Raw genomic sequence first — 21,141 nt, 5'->3', positions numbered from 1 at the left:
GAGTTAACTGTTCAACCGAGTCTCTTGTAATCAGAAAGTGTTAAACTGATTGTGACCAAGATGAATAATTGCTCAGGCCTTTGAGTGGAATAGTAGTAATTCTCAAAGGATCATGTTTGCTGCAGCATATGATGAGGAATATAAAGATGTATTTGAACTTTCAGCCATCTTAAGCTGACAAAGAAAGACTACTTTTTAATACTTGAGACAATGTTGAATAAAAAACCAACTTATGAAGACAAGGAGCAAGGATCAGCACTAGATTAATAGCTAGTAATCAAGTACTGAAAAATTACTCTTGTAGATAACTTATACAACCAGTTTTTTTCATAACCAAGCATGAATTAGGGTGGATTAACAAGAGACTTAATAGCAGTTGAATAGAGTAGATATAGCTGGAAAATCCAAGAAAATAATGACTTGAATAAGGGTTGAAAAACAACTTAAAACAAGGAACTTTGCTTCAACAATTTTCAGCAACCCTAACTTAGGGTTTTATGAACTTTAAGAGTCAATTAAACTTTCAAATAAAAGATTCTTGATCCAGCACTCTAGAGGAGTTATGAATTTCATTTGAGGGAATTTTTGGCATCAATTTAAGGGCTTAATGAAAGAGATTTCAATAACCCCTAAATTAGATAAATATCCAGCCCCTTTTTTTTTTACAAAAAGGCACGATTTTTTGGGGAAAAAATTCCGTTGCTTTGGACGCCCAATTAAGAGACTTAAAGCTGTTACAAAAACACACACAAAAGACTAGGGATGAATAGACCTTAATTGATTGAGAGTTTTGCTGGAATGTTTTTCAGTAACTTCATCCTCCTAAGGTTGAACTTAGACATCCTCTAACAAGCTTAACTTGACTTAGAGCAACTTGCTTTGAAACCCTAGAACACTTGCTCTGATACCTTGTTAGATTCTAGGGTTTCATGCTTGAGAAGTTTAGGGTTGAAGAGGAGAAGAGGTAAGGAGAAGTAGAATAGAGAAGATCAGAAGAAGAAGAGAGGGAAGAGAAGATTTCTTGTGGAAGAAAGGAGTTGTTTAGGAACATTTTTTAAAAATAAGGAGTTGTTTATGTCAAAACAGAGGAACTCAAGTGATGAGATCGACCTCTCTAGGGCCCATGATAAAGATAAAAAACACAAAAAAAACTCCTAGTAATTAAAAGATGTGCCACTTAACCCCATAATTACAAGATATGCCATTAGCTTCTGTAACACTTCCCATTCAATTTGATTGAAGTAATCTGCATTGAATGAGAATCCTTACCTTCAAAACTTCCAAAAGAGTTAGCTGGAATAATAACCTCTCCAGAATTAGTCATCTTAACGCAGTCAAGCAAGAATACTAACCAATATTAATCACTACAAAGGCACAACAAGAGCAGCACAAATTTGTCTTAATCAGCTTGAGCAGATGCAAGTGGGTTCAACCCACATAAAAAAATGAATTAGGGCAAATTCGAGTACATCAAATCAGCACATCTAACGTCATTCAACATCGATTAGGCACCAATTCTAAGCCAAGCCTTCACTTTATGCAACTGCGCATACAAGGTGTAGACTGTGCTAGTCTGCGTAAGTATAGGCTTGACCCAGACTCAGATCAAGGTAGGAATAAACTATCTTGGGGCACAAACAAGCAAGGAACTGCTCAAATAGCAGCACAAGCCATCAATCAAGTGGTTATGGCACAAACGAAGAGGAAAAATTGAATTTTTACTCACTCAAGTAGCCGAAATTGATGAAATCTCCAAAATAGGGGTTACATGCCTCTACAGAGGAGGAAAAAGATTGAATAATACTCCTTAAGTTGCACTTCATTGCTACGATACCATGAAAAATCTCAAAGTAGTAGAGAAATAGAAGAAGGAAGAAGGAGAAATTCTCTCATTGTTTGGGAAGACTTCCCCCCCTTGTAATCTGCTCGTTTAAGCTTTTGTTTTAATAAAATTCAACATCATTTCAACATCATTTCAAGAAAAAATTAAAAAAAAGGAAGGAGAAAAGAAGAAAAGTCAAGAGTGAGAGAAGAGTGGGTTGAAGCAACACTCATTAGGGCTGAAAAAGTTGAGCTCTTTCTATTATATATCTCACTTAAGTGAAAAAGAGAAAGTACTATAATGCCCCTTATTATATAAAAACTCAATAATTCCCTAAATACTTATCAGAGTAATTTGAAACTTGAAACATAAATTCCTATCATGATGACAAACTTACAACAACACTTAGAGGGACACACACAAATAAAAAAATAACCAAAATACCCTTATACATGTATTTTAACATTTAGAAACGAAGAATGGTAGTCCTACAATGTCATTCTCCTCTCCCGTACAACTCTTATGTCTTCTTCTCTACTCTCTCAGTTTTCTATTTTATTCTTAGACTTCTTTTCTCATTTGTCTGTTTCTAACCGTCTCTTGAATTTTTTTTTTTTTGAAGTCTCTTCAATTATTGTTTTTTGTTTTTGTTTTCTGAAATGTTGATAATTTTATTTCAATGAAAAATAAGATACATCAAGGGAGACCTCCCCTAACAACAGGGGGGCTAATTTAGCTCAAAAATCAGTAGCCGAATTGGCTAATCTAAGTACATGAGACCAAGTACAAGAAATGGTGGATACAATATCCAAAATATCAAGAAAAATCTGCCAATGACGCCATGGGGGGAAAGATGAGGTGGAGCACCATCTGATGACAATCTTGGAGTCTCCATCCACGATAAGGGGACCACTAAAGTGGTCCTAAAAAATTCGCAAGCCTTGAAGGAGACCGGAGAGCTCAGCAGTGGTCGAGTGAGCAATTCCGAGAGGGCCAGAGTAAGAGAGGATGGCAATGGCCCTTGGATAAAAACTCACCCCACCAAACCCAACCAAGCCTGGGTTCCCAAAGAAGCTACCATCAAAGTTTAGTTTATAATATCCGGAGGGAGGAGGCTCCCAAACAGCAACTTGGCGGGGGACAGTGGGGACAGACATTTGAGCGATAATCTTCCAATTGGTGTGGACTGGGGCACAAGAGAGGCAGGCAAACTCTTTTTGGGTGCGAATCCAGGTAGATATGAGCTCTGTGGTAGTGAAGGACCTTTCCTTCCAGAGGCACCAAGGAACGAAAGCAATGCAGGCAGCCAACAGAAGCTTGCTCAGGTTGGGTAGGCGGGTTCCATAAGATAAACAACACATGGTGCTCAGGTCAAGCGGTATGCAGAAGCTGAATCCCATGTTGTCAATCATGTAGGTCTAGACCTTCGAGGCGAAGTCATAGTGGAGGAGGTGATTCACAGTTTCAGCCACCGTCCCGTACAAAGGGCAGAGAGGATCGGGAGTGGTGTTGCCACGCCTAATAAGGTTGTCTGCAGTAAGGATCTTATTGTGGCAGGCACTCCAAAGGATAAACTTCACCTTTGGCGGGGCCAAGAGGCGCCAGGCAAGAGTAGTTGGATGTGGGGCGGGAGGCTGGGTCCATACCATAAGATGACGGTAGGCCGAGGAGACCGAGAATTGACCGCTGTCATCAGGGAGCTAAATCATTCGGTCAACCATTTGAGGGTGAACCATAACATTGCTGAGACTATCAATCAAGTCACAAACAAAAATGGCTTCCTCATCAGTAAGGCCGCTTCTAAGGCAGAGATTTCATGAGCCATTTCGTGAAGCATCAGATATAGATAAGTCACGACTGGTGGTAAGCTGAAGTAGTGGTGGATAAAGACGAGGCAAGAGAGCCATCACCCGACCACCAATCCGTCCAGAAACGCATACTGGAGCCATCTCCGCCAAAGAACCGAATGGCAGTGCGGAAAGAGGACAACAAATGAAACATGGTCTTCCAGATGGAGGAGAGACGACGACAGTTGCCACCAGTGATCCATTTATCACCAAGACACCGAAGCTTCAAGATAACCATTGGCTTCCACAAAGCCTCGAGGAAGAGTTGAACTTTCAAAACCACTTGAGCAATAATGCATGTCTCATTTCCTTGGTGTGCTTGATCTTGAGCCCACCCAAAGATTTTGGCTTACACACTTCATCCCAACTGACAAGGTGATAGTGAAACTCATTTCCAGTGCCACGCCACAGAAAAAAGGCTCTTGATCATGTCAATGCGCCTGCTAATAGAGGTGGGGCAAGCCAGGAAAGAGAGGAAGTAGATGGGAATACCCGCGAGGCATGATTTTAAGAGGATCAATCTACCAGCCTTGGAGAGCATCCTAACCTTCCAAGAGGAGAGGTATCGCTCAAGCCGCTCAATCACAAGAGCCCAGAGACCCATTCGGGGTCTACTATTAGTAAGAGGAGAGGTATCGCTCAAGCCGCTCAATCACAAGAGCCCAGAGACCCATTCGGGGTCTACTATCAGTAAGAGGAAGACCGAGGTAGTATGTGGGAGCAATCGCAATGGGACATCTTAGAGTCTCTGCAATAATCTGAAGCAAGGGGGGATCGATGTGATATCCCATGATGGTTGACTTTCGTTAACTTTCTGACCAGAAGTGATCTCAAAAAGGCCGAGAAGGGCCTTAATGTTGCGGACCTGGTCAAGTGTGCCGACGCCGAAGCAAATGGTGTCATCCACGAATTGGAGTAGAGGGATGTCAAAGCAACTCTGTTTGGAGACGGCCTCTGACCAACCAATGCTGCGGGTAGAGCAGAACATAAAAGATAAGTATTCATCAATGATGTAGAAGAGTAGTGGGGAGAGGGGGTCTCCTTGACGGATGCCTCGAGTGCCCCGAAAGTAGCCACAAACCGTGGCATTGAGGAACAAGGAGTAAGAGGCTGAAGAGATACAACTGCGGATCCAAAATTTCCATTTGTCTCCGAAGCCCATACACTGTATAATGTCGTCCAGGAGGGACCAACTAACTCGGTCAAAAGCTTTCTCAAGGTCCAACTTAAGGACAAACCATGGCCGACTCATCTTGGCAAAATGATCCACAATTTCATGCGTGGCCATAGCTAAATCAAGTATATCATGGCCTTTGATAAACGCACTTTGGCCCCGGTGGATGATGGTAGGTAGAACAACTTTGAGACGACGAGCCAGGATGCGGGCGATGATCTTGTAGGGACTTGAAACGAGACTGATTGGCCGATAATTCTGAGGGTTCTCCGCACTAGTTTTCTTGGGGACCAGAGCAATAAGAGAAGCACCCACGCTCTTAAAGGTGATTCCACAATCATAGAAGTTTCAGGCCATGGAAATGATGTCCGACCTCACAGTGGCCAGCAAGCCTTGTAGAATTCCCCATTGAATCTGTCAGGCCCTGGGGCCTTATTCCGGGGGAGTCCTAGTACAACATCGTCAATCTCCATGTCAGAGAAAGGAAACTCAATGAAACTCGTTAGAATTGGGGAAATCGCGGAGAAGTAAAGGCTGGAGAGCCTGGGCCGATGGTGGTGCTCCTCTCTATAAAGATATGCAAAGAAATTGAGAAAAACATCAGTAATGGAGGTCCAATCCAAGGTAACCTCCTTGTCAATAGACAAGGAGGTGAACCGGTTAGTCCTCCTGCAGGCCGATGTGATGGCATGGAAGAACTTTGTGTTAGCATCCCCCTCGGCCAACCACTTGAAGAGGGTTTTTTGCTTCCATTGAACCCTTTCGGAGTGCAGAATAGATTAAAATTGCATTGAAGAGAGATGCGGTTAGAAAACTCAGCATGAGTAAGACATGTTTGCTCCTCAACCATATCAAAAGCAGCAATCTGAGATTGGAGAGGATTTCTGAGAGGAGGTAGCAAGGCGACGCTTCAAGGACCATGATTTGAGCTTTACTTTGAGACGCTTCAACTTGCGGGGGAGAGACCAACCATCATAGTTAGGGTCCCCAAAGGTTTCCCACCATGAGGCGACACGTTGCCGGCGAAGTGCTTATCCAACAACCAAGAATTATCAAACCTGAAAGGGGCAAGCCCCCATTTATCAAGTTTCGTATCAATTTGAATAGGCCAGTGGTTGGAGCCAGCACGACTCAAAACCGATCCACAGGTGCTGCTGTAAAGTCTGAGCCAGTCACCAGTGGCAAGGAACGGATCAAGCTTGGAAAGGATGGGAGGCCTCTGACCATTGGGCCAAGTAAACGTCTTGCCAGAGGTTGATTTCTTCCAGCTCAAAACTGCTGATAAAGTCAACAAATTGCCTCATGGTTGAGGTAGTCTGGGAGGTAGGGGGAGACTTCTCATACAAAAACGGGTTGCATTGAAATCCCCGACAAGGAGTCGAGGAATGGGCCAAAGAGGTAGAAGGCCAAAAATCTTATCCCAAAAAGAGCGACGATCCTGGTATTTGGTAGGGCCATAAATGCCGGCAAGCCCCCAAGTGAAACCAGTGCTTCTGCCACGCAACTTAACTCCAATAGAGAAAGAGCCAGTCACATGATCTAAGACTTCAACTGCAGAGGAGTTCCAGAGGAGTAAGAGGCCACCAGAAAACCCAGTAGCATTGATGGCAAGCCATTCCAAATTATTACAACCCTAGAGGTCATAATGGAATTGCAAGGGTTCTGACATTTAGATTCTTGGAGGATTACAATAGATGGGTTACTTCTGGAAAGAAGATTTTGAACAGTAGCACCCATTCTTGAGGATCCAATCTCACGAATATTCCAAGAAAGAATAATCATTTTTTGACTTCTCTGCAAACTCCTGATGTGGTCTTGCCACCCGAAATGTTATCACTGTAAACCACTCCATTCTTCGAGCCAACTAGGAGATACGACCCCAAGTTTCATCATCAAACTCGTGGTGCTCATTCTACAAAGCCAAGTAGAGCTACCGGTTTATGTCATGCAATGGGGGAAAGCTAAGGTCTCCATGAATCATTTCCCCTGACTGGTGGGGAGGGCCACTGGGCTCCCTAGAAGGGGGGGCTTGGCCACAAGTGGGGCGATGACGCTGGTAGGTCGCCAAATGGGTAGGTGATCTAGTAACAGGTCGCTTGGGCTGACTGATCCCAAACGAGGAGGAAGATGAGGACTCACTACCAGAAAGGAGGGGGGAGGTGGGTCTGGGAGGGGCCTGGCTCGTCGGTGAGAGGTTGTTGCTGCTAGTGCCAGTGAGATAAACTATCTCCCGCAAGTCCTCCAAATGTGATACCAAGCCAGTGGTGGGACTGATTAGTGTCAAAATGCAGGAAAGTTGTCCCAGGGTGAACGTGGCTGGGGCTAATGAAGAGCTTGGCTCCGTCAAGTCACCGACGTTCAGCCGTGCTACTGTCTAGTCTGATTAAAGTACCAAAGCGACTGGCAATGAGACTGAATACTCCGCTCTCCCAGAGTTCAGGTGGAAGGCCTATAATCTGAATCCATTGACCGAGGCCACGGTGATGCAAGGAGGGGCTCCAGGCACGGACTGAAGCAATGGGGGTAGAGATTGCAAGCCGAGTTGTCATCCAGCGGTCATCAATTGAGCGGAAGGTGACTATCCACTCATTCGGGTAGAGATATGATGCCAGGGGGCTTGAGTCCAGGCGCAGGTGGCATTGGAACCAGTCTGATATGAACTGGCCCTCAGAGGAGGCGGTCAAAACCATGGCGCATCAGGTTTGGAGGGATTGAAATGGTATCATGGTTCAGGGGGAAGGGTTTGAGCTTTGTGGAGCTGGGGATGAAGGGAGGGGAGTACGAATCAGAACTAATTTCTAGGCCAGAGGGTTTGCTGGGTCAGGAGCGGGGCAAGTGGGAGCAATTTTTTGGATTGTCAGGTTTGGGAGCAAAGGGGGCAAAGGGGGGTAGTTTGGTCGGGGAAAGTCGGTGATGGGGGTGGCAGAAAGTGGCGGATGGCACGGGCTAGCTGACTCTAGCCGAAGCCGGAGTTGGTTGTTTCTAGGATAGTGACACGAGCCATGGTTGTGGTGCCCCTGTGCTGCGAAATTTTGCATTCAGCGTGGTTCCCACGGCGGATCGTACGAAAATAATATTGCTAGGACCCAGACCAGAGTTCCTTGGTTCTGGATGACGTCCTCAAATCCTCAATGGTTGTTGCTGAGAAGGCAGTGAGGAAAGAGGCATCGACCGACAGAGGAACAATGATGAAGACACAGCGTTCCCCTATTTTTATAGTAATACGAACATTTTTGGGCACTCCGGAGGGTCACGTAAGTGATTGTGACTGTTTTAGGACAAAAAACGAAGTGAAAAGGTGGTTCTCGGGGTTGTCTTCTCCGCCTCCGGCAGTGGACAGTAGTCCAGCTGGTGGCGCTGCCGTCATCACAGGTCGCACGACCATTGTTCAAGCTCTCCTCACTGCTGTTGCTCTCGGAACCACCAGAGAAGTGATATTGAGTGTCGAACAACATTTGGAAGTCATCGGGCGTCACCTGAGGAAGTTGCAGGTCTTTGTTGTCGTCGAGGGGGGGGGGGGGGGGGGGAATTTCTCCCCCTACATCGCCTTCGGAGGTGGGGGTCCAGATTGGAAGGAGTTTCCGATCGGGAACGACGAGTATCTTTCAGCTTCTATCTCCCTGAAAAATCACGACCAGATTTGGTTCGACAAGCAGCTGGACTGCTCGTAGATTTGTCGCGAGGACTCGTCATCCGTCGTCGCGACGGTTTGTTGGCACGTCAGGCTGCTGGTCCTCGAGCCCTGTCGTCTTCCCATCGAATCTCCCTCCGATCTGGTCTCTCCCTTCTCTCTCGTCGCGACATTCTTAGGCGCACATTGTTACGACAAGGAGAGGAGAGTATTGTACTCTTCTCTTCAATTATTGTTAATTGAAAAGTCTCTTCAATTATTATTAGTCGAAAGTTTCTTTAATTATTATTAATCTGACTTTCATAAAATTTAAAATATTATTATTTTGGTAAAAGTATATACACTCAAGTCCAAGCAAGCTAGCTGCAGCTTCTTTGTTTTCCAGTTTAGCAATTGATCATATCTAATAGCTTGTTTTCATGTTCTCCTCTCTGACACGTTTCTATTCCTCCATCCATCATGCTCGGCATTTTATTTTTCAATGTTTTAAATGATAAAGTGTAGATAAAATGTATTTGATATAATGGAAGAGATGGCAATTTGTAAATTACTACTTTTAAAGCAGTGAAATTTTTGCTGCAACTCTGTTGGTTAGACATAATCTGTACTTTGTGCTTGCTATTACTACTATGACTACTGCTACTGCTACTTTTTACTGCTTTATCAATGCTGATAGAACTGGCTGATTTGTGTAAGATCTGCTGATTTCTGTTTGATCGAGCAGTAGCTGCCAGAATCAATGGCTTTGAATCCAATAATCTGTGGCTACTTAGATTTTTATCTTTTATCGTAGGTTATGAGCTTCTCTGACAGGAGACTATACACCTGGTGTTTCCTTCTTGTGGGGGTGGCAGCGGCTCTTTTTGCTTCTAATAACATTCCAGGGTCCTCAGTCCTACCCATCTTCACATTGGTGACATGTTGGTTTTTATCCATTTTTACTTTGATGCCAGCTGAAATTCCTGATAGCACTCAATTAGTGTAAGTCTCTTTGCTCAAGTCCTTTCTTCAATGTTGTTATTTTTATTCTATATTTCTATCTTGGATTTGAACATCGAGATGTGCATTTACTCTCTGATATAGGCACTTAAGTGTCTAAATCAACTACATCTTTTTTTTTTTTTTTTTTTGAATATTGTTTAGACTTGAACACACTGCCTTACTGCATGGTGAGACTAGAATTCAAGACCTTACAGTTGAAATCCCCATGTAAGCGTTGAGCCATAGGCCCCTGCCGTGCCCCCTCTTTTTTTTATTACACTTGTTCTTTTGTTAAATTGAAATTACAGGACGTTTTTTTCATGTTCTGGTAAAATTCCTTTGTGTATCATATAGGATAGCCTTGCTGCAATTGAAGAAATAATTCATTCATTTTTTTTTTTGATAAAGTATAATTCATTCAGTGCTAACTCTAATAATTGGAATTAATTGCCCGTCTCAAGCCAGCAAAGAGTTAATGTCCAGCTTAAAAGCTCACTGTTAGACATTATGAACATGAATCCAAATCCACCATTGTCAGAAGACCCTAGATCCTTAACGTAGCAAATAGATGAGTTGAATGGAGGACAAATGTAGCCAACCTGTGCATATTTTAACAAGTGTTTTATGATGATTTGTCTTGCTGCAAATTTAAGATGTGTTTTGATTTTAAAAAAATTGTATTCGTTGCTTTATACATCCTATTAAAACATATTATGAAGGTTTCTTGCTAGTGCTAGCCTTTTAAAAATGAAGGCACAAATCAAAGAATGGGACAGAGACACTTGCTGTACTGAATATCAACATTGCAAGAAGGCAATTGAACTAGAAAACATAACCCAGTGTTACAGATTTGATACCTATCCTTGATGTATCATCTAGTAAGACTTAGGTTGCAAGGTGACTTCAGCATTTTCTATGGGGCAAAAATAATACAGATGCTGAAGTCACCTAGCAACCAAAATCTTATACTTAAGTCTTTTCTCAGCATTCCAAAAATTATTCTATTGATTAATATCAATAGGTCATTATGATAACAAAAAAAGAGTAAAAAAGTAAACCCAGATCAATAGGATAGGAAACTCTCAATAAGATGTGGCAGGGCAACCTTTGTTCTAGCTAAAGAATTTACTGTCCTGTTGGTGCTTCTGATAGTTTGAGACCAGGCCAAATGATGATCACCACAAAGTGAAATCACCTTTCCATAAAGTGGCCAAAACCTTCACGGAGGAGGTATCGTTACCAAGAAGGAGATCCAGCCGAATTACTTCATTATGCATTGATAATGAGGTAATCTCGTGTCGAACCTCGATCAATAATGTGTTGATTCAGTTTTTCACAGATTTATATTCGAAGGAGTGCTCAAATCAGCCAAAAGTTCAACACATCAGTTTTTCCCGTCTTTCTCAGTAGCTGCCTCCCTATTAGAGTCCCCTTTTTCTGCTGGAGAAATCGATCTTGCGTTATTAGGTATGGAGAGTGATAGGGCCCCGGGCCCAGATGACTTCATTGGGAACTTTTTCAAAAAAGTTTTGGCCAAGCCTCAAGGAGGATATCACTGCAATGATACATGGTTTCTTCAAGAATGACATCACCTTTCACAGCATCAGGGCTTCCTTCATCACTTTGGTTCCGAAGAAGTCCAGTGTTGAGAAACTTGAAGATTTTCGGCCTATTAGCCTTGTTACAAGTGCATACAAAATCATTGCTAGAATTATGGCTCATCGGCTAAAGGCTTTTCTCCCGACCATCATTCACCGCAGGCAAGGCACTTTCCTCAAGGAGAGAAATTCTAGACTCCACAATGGCAGCTCACGAGTTTATTGATCACTTTAGCCACATTAAGGATCCGAAAATTGCCTTCAAGCTTAATTTGGAAAAAGCGTTCGACAAAGTGAATTGGATACTTCTAGACGAGTTAATGAGGCAAATGAGTTTTGATGCAAAATGGAGATTTTGGAACAGAAGTTGTGTTGGCTTGGCTTCATACTCATTCATTCTCAATGGCTCGGTTTGCAGGTATTTCAAAGGAACCAGTGGGATTAGACAGGGTGACCCGCTCTCCTTTTTAACATTGTGGCGGAGTTCCTCTTGTCTATGTTCTACTCGGTTATTGACCTTGGGTGGTTGTCCCCTACTAGTCACCTGCAGGCTTTTATTATCCCCATTCTCCAGTATGCGGATGATACCATCATTTTTGGGATCAGAAATATGGAATGAGCTAGAAGGATCAAAGCGGTCTTGGGGCTCTTTGAATTTGCTTAAGGACAAAAGGTTAAGTGGGGAAGAACATCCCTCATGGGTTTCAACGTTAGCCCCGAGCTCCTAGTTGATATGGCGATTTTTTTTGGATGTACCAGATCTAACATCCCGACCAATTACCTTGGTCTCTCCCTCTTCAACGGTCGCATAAATCAAAGTCTTTGGAAACATGTGGTGGAAAAGATTGAGACTCGCCTTGCCACCTGGAAGGGCCTTTTTCTCAACAAGGCAGGAAGGCTCATTCTCCTAAAGTCTTGTATTGCAGGCATCCCAAACTACGCCTTGTCTTTTATGCCTTGCCCTACATCCGTTTGTAAAGCCATGGATAAGATTAAAAGAAGATTTCTCTGGAGGGGATCGAGTGGTGCCTTGAAATATAATTTGGTCAGATGGGAGGAGGTATGTTTGCCAAAGCGGATGGGAGGATTGGGGATTCGAAAATCGAAGGAAATGAACTAAGCTCTGCTCTTAAAATGGATTTGGAAGTTCAATAGCATTTTCTCCAATCTTTGGAAGGAAATTGTAATTGATAAGCTAGGTTGTCCTTCTCCATGGTGGACTTTAGGAGGTAACAGAAGATGTCTATCGCCAATCTGGTGATCACCATATCTACTTCTTCCTAATTTTACCTCGGCCATCAGATTCTATGTTGGAAACGATAGATCCTTAAAATTCTGGGAGGATTGGTGGGCGGGACAAGAACCTTTACAGACCTTGTTCAGGAATCTTTTTCTCCTCTCTTTACGAAGAGAGAGATTGGTAGCCGATGCTTTCGAGGGGTATGGTTTGAGCCTGCACCCTCGAAGAGGTCTTTCTGATACTGATACTGAGGCATTGGAGGCAAGTCGGTTGATGAAATCTTTGCAATCCTTTAGACTGAGACCCTCAACGACGGATAAACTCATTTGGTGGCCTGAAAAAAGCGGTATCTTCTCTGTGACCTACGCTTACGGATACATCAATGGCTGGCATTGAACTCAAAGGGAGCATGAGATATACTTTGCATGGCGCCTTTGTGCCCCACCAAAGGTAAAATTCTTCATGTGGAGCGCCTACCAAAGTAAGATCCTCACGGCAGATGTGCTTAGACGGAGAGGCCACCCTTCTATTGATCCCCTTTGTCCTTTTTGCAATAGAGAAGTCAAAACCCCTAGCCATATCTTGCTCCAGTGTTCTTTCGCGTGGATAGTGTGGACTTCCATCATTTGTAAGATAAGGTTGCAATTCTGTATGTCAGCGGATCTGATCACCTTCAGCAAATCGCTCATTGGTATTCCCCTTCCTGGGCTTGGAAAGCTGATGATCTCTTGTTGTTAGGGTTTAGCTCCCTTGACTGTTGTATTTTCTTTCTTTGTTATTATATACATCCTTTTTTTTAAAAAAAGAAGACTATTGCAATAATTTCAGACATAACAGAGAATCATGCTGGAAGTTACATGGCAAACCGCCCAACTGGAAGAACAAAGATAGTAAAGGTATGTAGGCAACTACACAAAGTCAGGGAGCAGTTCATACCAGTAGTTTTGAGACACCTTTATTTAGTAAGGAACAATTAGAGCATCAATATGGACTATTAAATCAGTCCAAATCTAATCCTAATACCTTTGCTACTAGTTCACTTGATAAAAAGGTAGTTCTCCTGTCGCCTTAACTCTTCTTTTGATCACACACTTTGTATAGTTGATGTCGGTGTTGGTGATCATATGACTAGTCTCGATAGATGCGTCTTTACCTCCAGTTGTATGCGTCTTTACCTCCAGTTGTAGGGCAAAGTTCTATTGTTCTTTCTAAAAATTCAACGCTGCAATCTGTCTTACATGTTCCTAACTTATCTGTAATCTTTTGTCCATCAGCAAACTCACTAAAGATTCGAATTGTGTTGCTTATTTCACTCAATCTTGATGTGAATATCAGGATATGTGCCTGGGGAACATGATTGGTAGTGCTAGAGAGGTTGATCAACTCTCCTACTTTGATGGAAGTGCACCCTTAGTTAGACAAGCTCAAATTTCAGGTTGTTTATTTTCTCTTTCTGTTAAAGTTGAAATAATGTTATGGCACTATAGAGGAGGCCATCCAAATTTCTTGTGTTTGAGTAAGCTATTTTTCATTTTTCAAGAATAGAAATATTTCTCTTTTTCAATGTAAAATCTGTCATCTTACCAAACATCACCGTACCACCTTTCCTTCTCAACCTTACAAACAATTCCAACATTTTTCTCTCATACATAGTGACATTTGGGGGTCATCGAGAGTGAAAAATATAAAGGACACGGTTGTTCATTACATTTATAGATGATCATACTTGGGATGAGATAATTAAGAATGTGGAGAGGGTTCCTACTATTTCTGCCTTCCGGATGATTTTTTCTAACCTCTTTGAGCTTTTCAAAAAATAGATGATCATACTCGGGTTTGTTGGGTGGATCTTTTGAAAGAAAAATCTGCGGGTATCATGGTGTTTCAAAACTTTTATACTATGATTGAAATCCAATTCCATACCAAAATTCAAATCCTAAGAACGGATAATGGCAAAGAATACTTACAGTTCCATTCTTGGCTAATTTCTCATAAAAAAAGGGTATTGTAAACCCAACAACTTGTGTCAACACACCTCAACGAAATGGTGTTGTTGAATGCAAGAATCAACACCTTTTAGAGGTAGCTCGGGCAATTATGTTTACCATTGGGTTTTGTTAAATTGGGTTGAAGGCCCTATCCCGAAATGACTAGCCACTTAGGAAACCTCTTCTTTCACTAATAAATGCAAGATTTTTGTACTCACTAATGTATGTGAGACTATCCTTAACAGGTTCCTTTGGAGAAGTTGTTCTTACTGCATCTTACCTCATCAATCGAATGCCATCCCAGGTCTGTCAATTTTGAAAACCTCTCAACATTATGTTGGAGACCTACCCTCAGGTACGATTCTTCAATGATCTATCTCCCAAGGTGTTTGGTTGTATTATGTTTGTTCATATTTACAGTCATACCGTAGTAAACTTGACCCAAGGGCTTGTAAAAATGTTTTTGTTGGATACTCACCAACTCAAAAGGGATTATAAGTTTTTTGACTCCTACTAGGGTGCAGGCCAATTGAAACACCCATGGATGCAAATTGCAAGCTTAGTGCAAATGTCGATGTTGAGGTTGATAAGAGACAATATCAACGATTTGTTGGAAAATTGATTTACTTATCTCATACTCGACCTTTGCTTTTGCAATGAGTGTTGTGAGTCAATTCATGCACTCCCCTCGTGAGGAACACTTAAAATGTAGTTTATAGGATTCTCAGATATCTTAAACGGACTCTAGGAAAGGGATTATTGTTCAAGAAGAGTGACAATGTATGTGTTGAAGCATTCACTAATGCTAACTGGGCTGGAAGTATAGATGATAGGAGGTCTACATCTGAACATTGCACCATTGTAGGAGGAAACTAGTGACTTGGGGAAGCAAAAAGCAAAATGTGGTGGCTAGAAGCAGTGCTGAAGTTGAATTCTGGGCTATTGCACAAGGGATATGTGAGCTTCTGTGGATAAAATGGCTTCTAAGTGAGTTGAAGATTGTGTTCAATGTGCTTTGTATTTTATCAAAGAGAAGGTAGATGAAAGGGAACTGTATATTCCATTTATTCTACCACACAATAGGTTGCAGATTTCTTCATGAAGGGTCTTCAATCCCCACAAATAGACTTTCTAATTGCAAGTTGGAATCCTCAATATTTATAAACCAGCTTGAGGGGGAGTGTTGAGATTTATTGTTGAAATATGTCCAGATTAAATCTCTTATTGTCTTGCTGAAATCTTTCCTATGTTAGAGGCTACATTAGCTCTAGGAATTAATCAACTTTCCTTTTATTTATCATCCTATGTTGTATATATTGTAGCCATTATAATTGTGATTTAAGAAATTTTATAATGTGTTTTTTTTTTTCATTTTCTTCAAGTCTGGAAGGTTTGCGCAGACACACCATAGGGATAGAGAACCCAAACAACCTTCTAGGGGTACAGAAAACTCATAAGCTTAGGGGGTAGGCATCAAGTCGAGTTTCATGGGAAAACCGACCCGACCTGAAACCCGGGGTTCGGGTTTCGGCTTTCACCCCACAGGTCAAGATGCTGAGTTTTGGGTTAGGGACGGGTTTTCCCTGTTAAGGAATAGTTCTACATGGATTAGTGAGTACAAAGATCTTGAGTTTATTAGCTGAGAAAGAAGTTTCCTAAGTTGGCTAGTCATTTTGGGATGGGCCTTGGACCCAACTTCACATGGTAGCAAAACAGGTACTCATATGTGGGCCTACACCTAAACTATCTACTTTTGGAGCCACAAAAGAGGGCATACACCTAAACTATCCACTTGCAGAGCCACAAAAGAGGGCCTACACCTAAACTATCTACTTGTCGAGCCACAAAAAGGGCATACTCCTAAATTATCCACCTGTAGAGCCACAAAAAAGGGCCTACACGTGAGGGAGAGTGTTAAGGAATAGTTCCACATGGATTAGTGAGTACAAAGATTTTGAGTTTATTAGCTGGGAAAGAGGTTTCCTAAGTTGGCTAGTCATGTTAGGATGGGCATTGGACCCAACTTCACATTCCCAAACCCAACATGCGGGGATGAGACAGAGATATAAAATAGGGTAGATACGGGTTAGATTTATGGGGATGGGTCGGGTTAACGAGGTCAAGGCTGTGATGGGTCGGGTTTAAGTTGGGTTTATGGGGACAAGGCAGGGACGGTGATCGGGTCGTGGTCAAGTTTGATGTTTTGGGTTATTTTTGGGCTTGGGTTTCAAGGTTGAGGTTGGGGTCGGGGTCGGGTTTTTGACCTACTCCATAATAAAGCTGTTCAATTGACAACACAAGCTTTATTATACATCTTCATTAATTTTTTTTTGACAACACAAGCCATCAACCCTAGGGTTATGTTACAAGAAAAAGGAAAAAAATCTAACCTTTACCTTTAATCAACAATAATTTTGTGAACTCTTTCTGGTGAATTTGTAGACTTGAGAATGAAAAGATTCTTACTAAAATCCCACAACAATCAGATCGATTGCTCTAATGTCATGGAAAGAATTGAGAAAAATTGAGAAAACAGAGGAGAAAGAGAAGAAAAAAAAAAGAGAAGTAATTTCTAAAGAATTGCAGTGTTCAACACACTTCTTTGAGGTCAAAATTCGACATCCCTCTTTATTTAATAGGTCACTTGAGTGAAAATTTAGTACAATGACATAAATGCCACTTTATACTTAATTACTTGTATCTTCTAGTGTATACGTCATATAAACTGAAAATTGATGCCAATGTACTTCATAATTAAAAGAATATTTTCATAACCCTAGAGGGGGAAAACGAAGTATGTAAAATACCCCTGACGCTTATAACTTTTATAATATTTATTTATCTGTAGCTTATTCTGCAATATTATTTTCTTGATGCACTCCTGGAGTAGGAAGTTACCCTGATTATATGTTATTTCATACTCATTTTATGGATATGATAAGCAATACAAGTAGTATATTATTTTCAAATGGTAAAGAGAGAAGTTATCATGTACTATATATTAAATTCATATTTTCCTGCACAGGCTTGCAAGTGGAGCTACAATTATTGTAGTTGGGATGGCTGGAAGGTGGTTTGATTTTAGAAGTAGGGGCTCCAAATGTTGGTTTCCTATTCTCAATCATGACATAAAAGCGCCCCAACTGTCAAAGCTATTTCTTTTTCAGGTATGTCAAAGTTTCTGTATCTTGTTCAAGTTTCTGAAGTGAACTTATCTGTGAATAATGCTGATGCATAACCTTATCAAAATTAATGTAAGGAATACTGCAGCAAGATTCTGGAGTAAAAAAGGAGGCGTCCAAAAGATTTTAGAAATTTACTTGTGTGTGAGCTGACTCTAAATGTTGCATTTGAAGGGTCTGGAATTAGTAGGTAGATGATTGGCTGTGATTGACAATGTTTAAGTAGGAAATTGAAGAAGGGAGATGATTCCCTGGAGGGTCATGTTGGAGTTGGACTATCTAGAGCAGGAGCATCTCCAAGCCACAGAGAAAAACTCAATTTTCAGTTAGTGGTTAATTTTGGAAATACTCTCATAGCTTCTATGTATATGAAAATAAACCTGAAATCTAACTTAAAATTAATAAACTTCATCAATGACCAGATTACCTAGTTCTATTCACTTGTTAATTGTCCAAACCTAAAAAAATATTGACATAAAAAACATAGAATGCGGAGCAAACTCGTCAAAAAGTTTTTATGCATTTCAGAAATTTCTTTTGGTATGCCTGTCACTCGGTTCGAAAAGAATATATTGAATAGGCATGGTCTGCAGATTTAGCTCTCTTCTCATTCTAGGATTTTCAGATGGCAGTTCTCGTTGTTATTCTGTTTATTATGACTACTGGCTTTATGTCTTAAAAGGAAAAGGAACCAGAGAGAAGGAAGTTAACTGACAGAGAGGTTAGATTATTAAAATTTCACTTTAAAAAAGAAAGATTATTAGAGTTTCAAATGGCAAGAGAAGAAGACGAGATGGAGAAGAGTGGAAAAAGAACAAGAGAAGTTAGAAGAAGAGAGCCAAGAGCATAAAGAAAGGGAGAGGAATCTCTCGACATGCATGATTGAACATTATGAGTTGTTGTGTATAAGATTGCTTTAATAAAAATAATTAAATATAGTAAAACGATAAAACATTAAAGAACTTGGGTATAACATAAATGCAAAGAATTAGAAGAAATACATAATTCTAAACACTGATGAGTATTCCATTAACCCTCTTCAATAAATGCCTCTAAGCATTTTCCAAATTCAGGTCCTTTTGGTTGGTCTCTCATCCGGCATGGTGTGGCTATGTACTTCTCACCGGACTCAAAAACAAGAACTTCTCACTCTGCACCAGCTAATAAACTGGTTTCTAGTTGGTATTTTGACCTTGCAGTTATTTTCCGTTATATTGTTTACAGGCATTAAGTTTTGCTCTTGGTTTCAGTGTTTTACTTTAATTTCTGCCATCTTTCATCCATAATTTAGTTTGTTTTGTACAATCTCAGGTGTTTCAGTGGTTCTTCCTTTTTTTTCACCAACTAGTCTCATGTCACGGCTCTTATCTATCTTCCTTGGTTTTGCACCACCTTTCCTTCTTTTGTCTATTGGGTATTATTCTCTCTCAGAAGCCAAAAATTTGAAAATGGGAAAAGCATCTTTAAGGAAAAATGCCTACAAAATGGATGATATGTTGTGTATGTTTCTGTGTAGATATGAGGCCCTTTTCTATAGTGCATTTTCTCTCACACTTACGGCATGGCTATTTTTGGAATGTGCACTTCTCAATTTGAACAACGTTCAGAGCTTCACTATGAACGATGCTGACACTAAAGGCATGCTTAACTATGGGGAAAGATACTTGCAGCTGTTTGACCTAAGAGTCCCATTGATATTTGTAAGCTATTAGTTGCGTTTTTAATGCCATTGTTTGGAGTATCTTTTTTCTTTGTTCATTTATTTTGGAAGGGGAACACGGTGCTTTACTATCTGGAGTCTAACCTTGACATGCTTTGCAGATTGTCTTATTTAATGTTGCCTTTTTTGGAACTGGTAACTTTGCTAGTATTGCAAGCTTTGAAATTTCATCTGTCTACCGCTTCATTACAGTTTTCAGCGTAAGCAAAGGGTTTTATTATATGTTTTTGGTGTGACTGAAAGTATTAAGCATGGTTTGCCATACCTGGTTATATCATACTCTGTATCAGCTAATACATACCATTTCAGTTCTTTGTATCAGATGTATCAGCTGAGACATATCAGGCGTAACCCAATGCTGTACCAGATACAGATATGGCAAACCATGGTGGTTAAGTTGTATTATTTTTTATTTGATTCTTGTACTAATGCTGATTGATTTGCTTTGCGTTGCAGCCATTTCTGATGGCAACCTTACTAATCGTCAAATTGTTAATACCATTCCTGCTTGTCATGTGAGTTGGAAATTTGATTGCACATGTAAATTGAAAGAAATTTTGAAGTGTTGTTATATTCATCTTGGATTTTTGGGTTTGAGTAATTTACATATTTTACTTTAATGGACATGAACGCAGATGTGTTTTCAGTGCAATTACCAAATTAATACACATTCCCCGGCTTGGGTGTTACTTCCTTGTGATACTATTTTCAGACATCATGACTGTGCACTTCTTTTTCCTGGTACTGTTATTAACTTTAAATGCCATTTCCCTTTCTGTTTATTTATGTTTATCTTATTCTGGATTTGATTAAAACCAGTCATTTCATGAGTAGAGGAGATGAGATAGGTTTGGCACTTGAGAGTGAGAACATATTTTAAGGATTTTGCTATGAAATTGGTGCAGGTCCAAAACACTGGCAGTTGGATGGAAATTGGCAACAGCATCAGCCATTTTGGAATCATGAGTGCCCAAGTTGTATTTGTACTGCTACTCTTTGCCCTCACAAATATATACACAAAAGATATCAAAGTCGGATCACCTCAGTTACAATTTAGAAAATCAAGATAGCTAAGTTTGTTAGAATTTCTGTATTGAAGATGGCACATCCAATTGTGGTTCTTCTGTTTAATTTATTGAGTATTTTAAATTATTATAATATGTTTGTGCATCTTTGTTGCCCAAGTGGTTTTGGCCCAGGACAGCATGGGTCAAATTTGCTTGTCCTTTGGTTACTGTTAGTCTGTCGGGCATACAATGACCAAAACAATATGCAGCTTTGCTGGAAACTCGACTTGCCAGGAAGAATTGGAAGGGTTCACATCTAGTGCAAAATGCTTCACTCTTAAGAGGGCGACGAAGAGCAAAGAAGGTACACCTGATACCCATATGGGCAACCCTAGATAAACAATTCCAGTTGCTAAACCCTAAACCCTTGTTTCTTTGGACTAGGATAGATCTGATTTTTTTTTTTTTTTAAATTTATTAAGTAAAAACTTTATTAAGAATGTTTGTGGATAGGGGCAGCTTAGGAAAACTTTCTCAGTTAGATTGATGCATTGCACTTTGCACTATAAATTTCATAAGTTTCAGAATGTTTGTCATATAAATAATTGAGGATTTAGATCTCAAGGTCTTCAATTCACGTAATTTTTATGATAACAAATAATTGAGACTGATTGTGTGCTTGGAGAAAGCTTTGAACAGATTTTCAAATCAACTTTACACTTCAGTGACACTAACTACGAGTGTTTAAACAATTTAGTTGACAAAATGAAAAACATGAGTATTTTGGAGGTTGGATTTTTTGAATAATGTGTCAACCGTTCAAACAGTCTATAAATAGAAAGATTGAAGTGGTCAAACCATTTGAACAATGTGGACCCAGAAAGTAGCAGAAGTGGATTTTGAACTTTGATTTTATTATAGTGGGTTTGACCTATCGTTGTGTTCAATGGC

General features: G+C 40.6%; 1 protein-coding gene across 3 annotated transcripts in view; it reads left to right on the top strand.

Moving 5' to 3' along the window:
* LOC137941257 (uncharacterized) overlaps positions 1-20,580 on the top strand; it is a 54,299-nt gene extending 33,719 nt beyond the window's left edge. The window contains exons 10-18 of one of the 3 annotated variants that reach the window (XM_068786583.1): positions 9,268-9,455; positions 17,307-17,448; positions 18,537-18,645; positions 18,775-18,877; positions 18,980-19,163; positions 19,285-19,383; positions 19,640-19,698; positions 19,819-19,924; positions 20,089-20,580. In XM_068786583.1, the coding sequence (XP_068642684.1) occupies positions 9,268-9,455; positions 17,307-17,448; positions 18,537-18,645; positions 18,775-18,877; positions 18,980-19,163; positions 19,285-19,383; positions 19,640-19,698; positions 19,819-19,924; positions 20,089-20,253 (1,155 nt within the window). In that variant the 3' untranslated portion in view covers positions 20,254-20,580. Of the gene's footprint in view, positions 1-9,267; positions 9,456-17,306; positions 17,449-18,536; positions 18,646-18,774; positions 18,878-18,979; positions 19,164-19,284; positions 19,384-19,492; positions 19,572-19,639; positions 19,699-19,818; positions 19,925-20,088 lie in introns of those variants that run through there. The other 2 variants (XM_068786584.1, XM_068786585.1) reach the window with 2 other exon arrangements.
* The last annotated feature ends 561 nt before the right edge of the window (positions 20,581-21,141 follow it).

This window comes from Aristolochia californica, unplaced genomic scaffold, assembly GCF_029961685.1.
Source record: "Aristolochia californica isolate CCGP_79_NKW_82.1479 unplaced genomic scaffold, dmAriCali1.0.hap1 SCAF_9, whole genome shotgun sequence".
Taxonomy (NCBI): Eukaryota; Viridiplantae; Streptophyta; class Magnoliopsida; order Piperales; family Aristolochiaceae; genus Aristolochia; species Aristolochia californica.
Note: the sequence above shows the minus strand (reverse complement) of the source record. Positions and strands in the feature narration are given on the sequence as shown.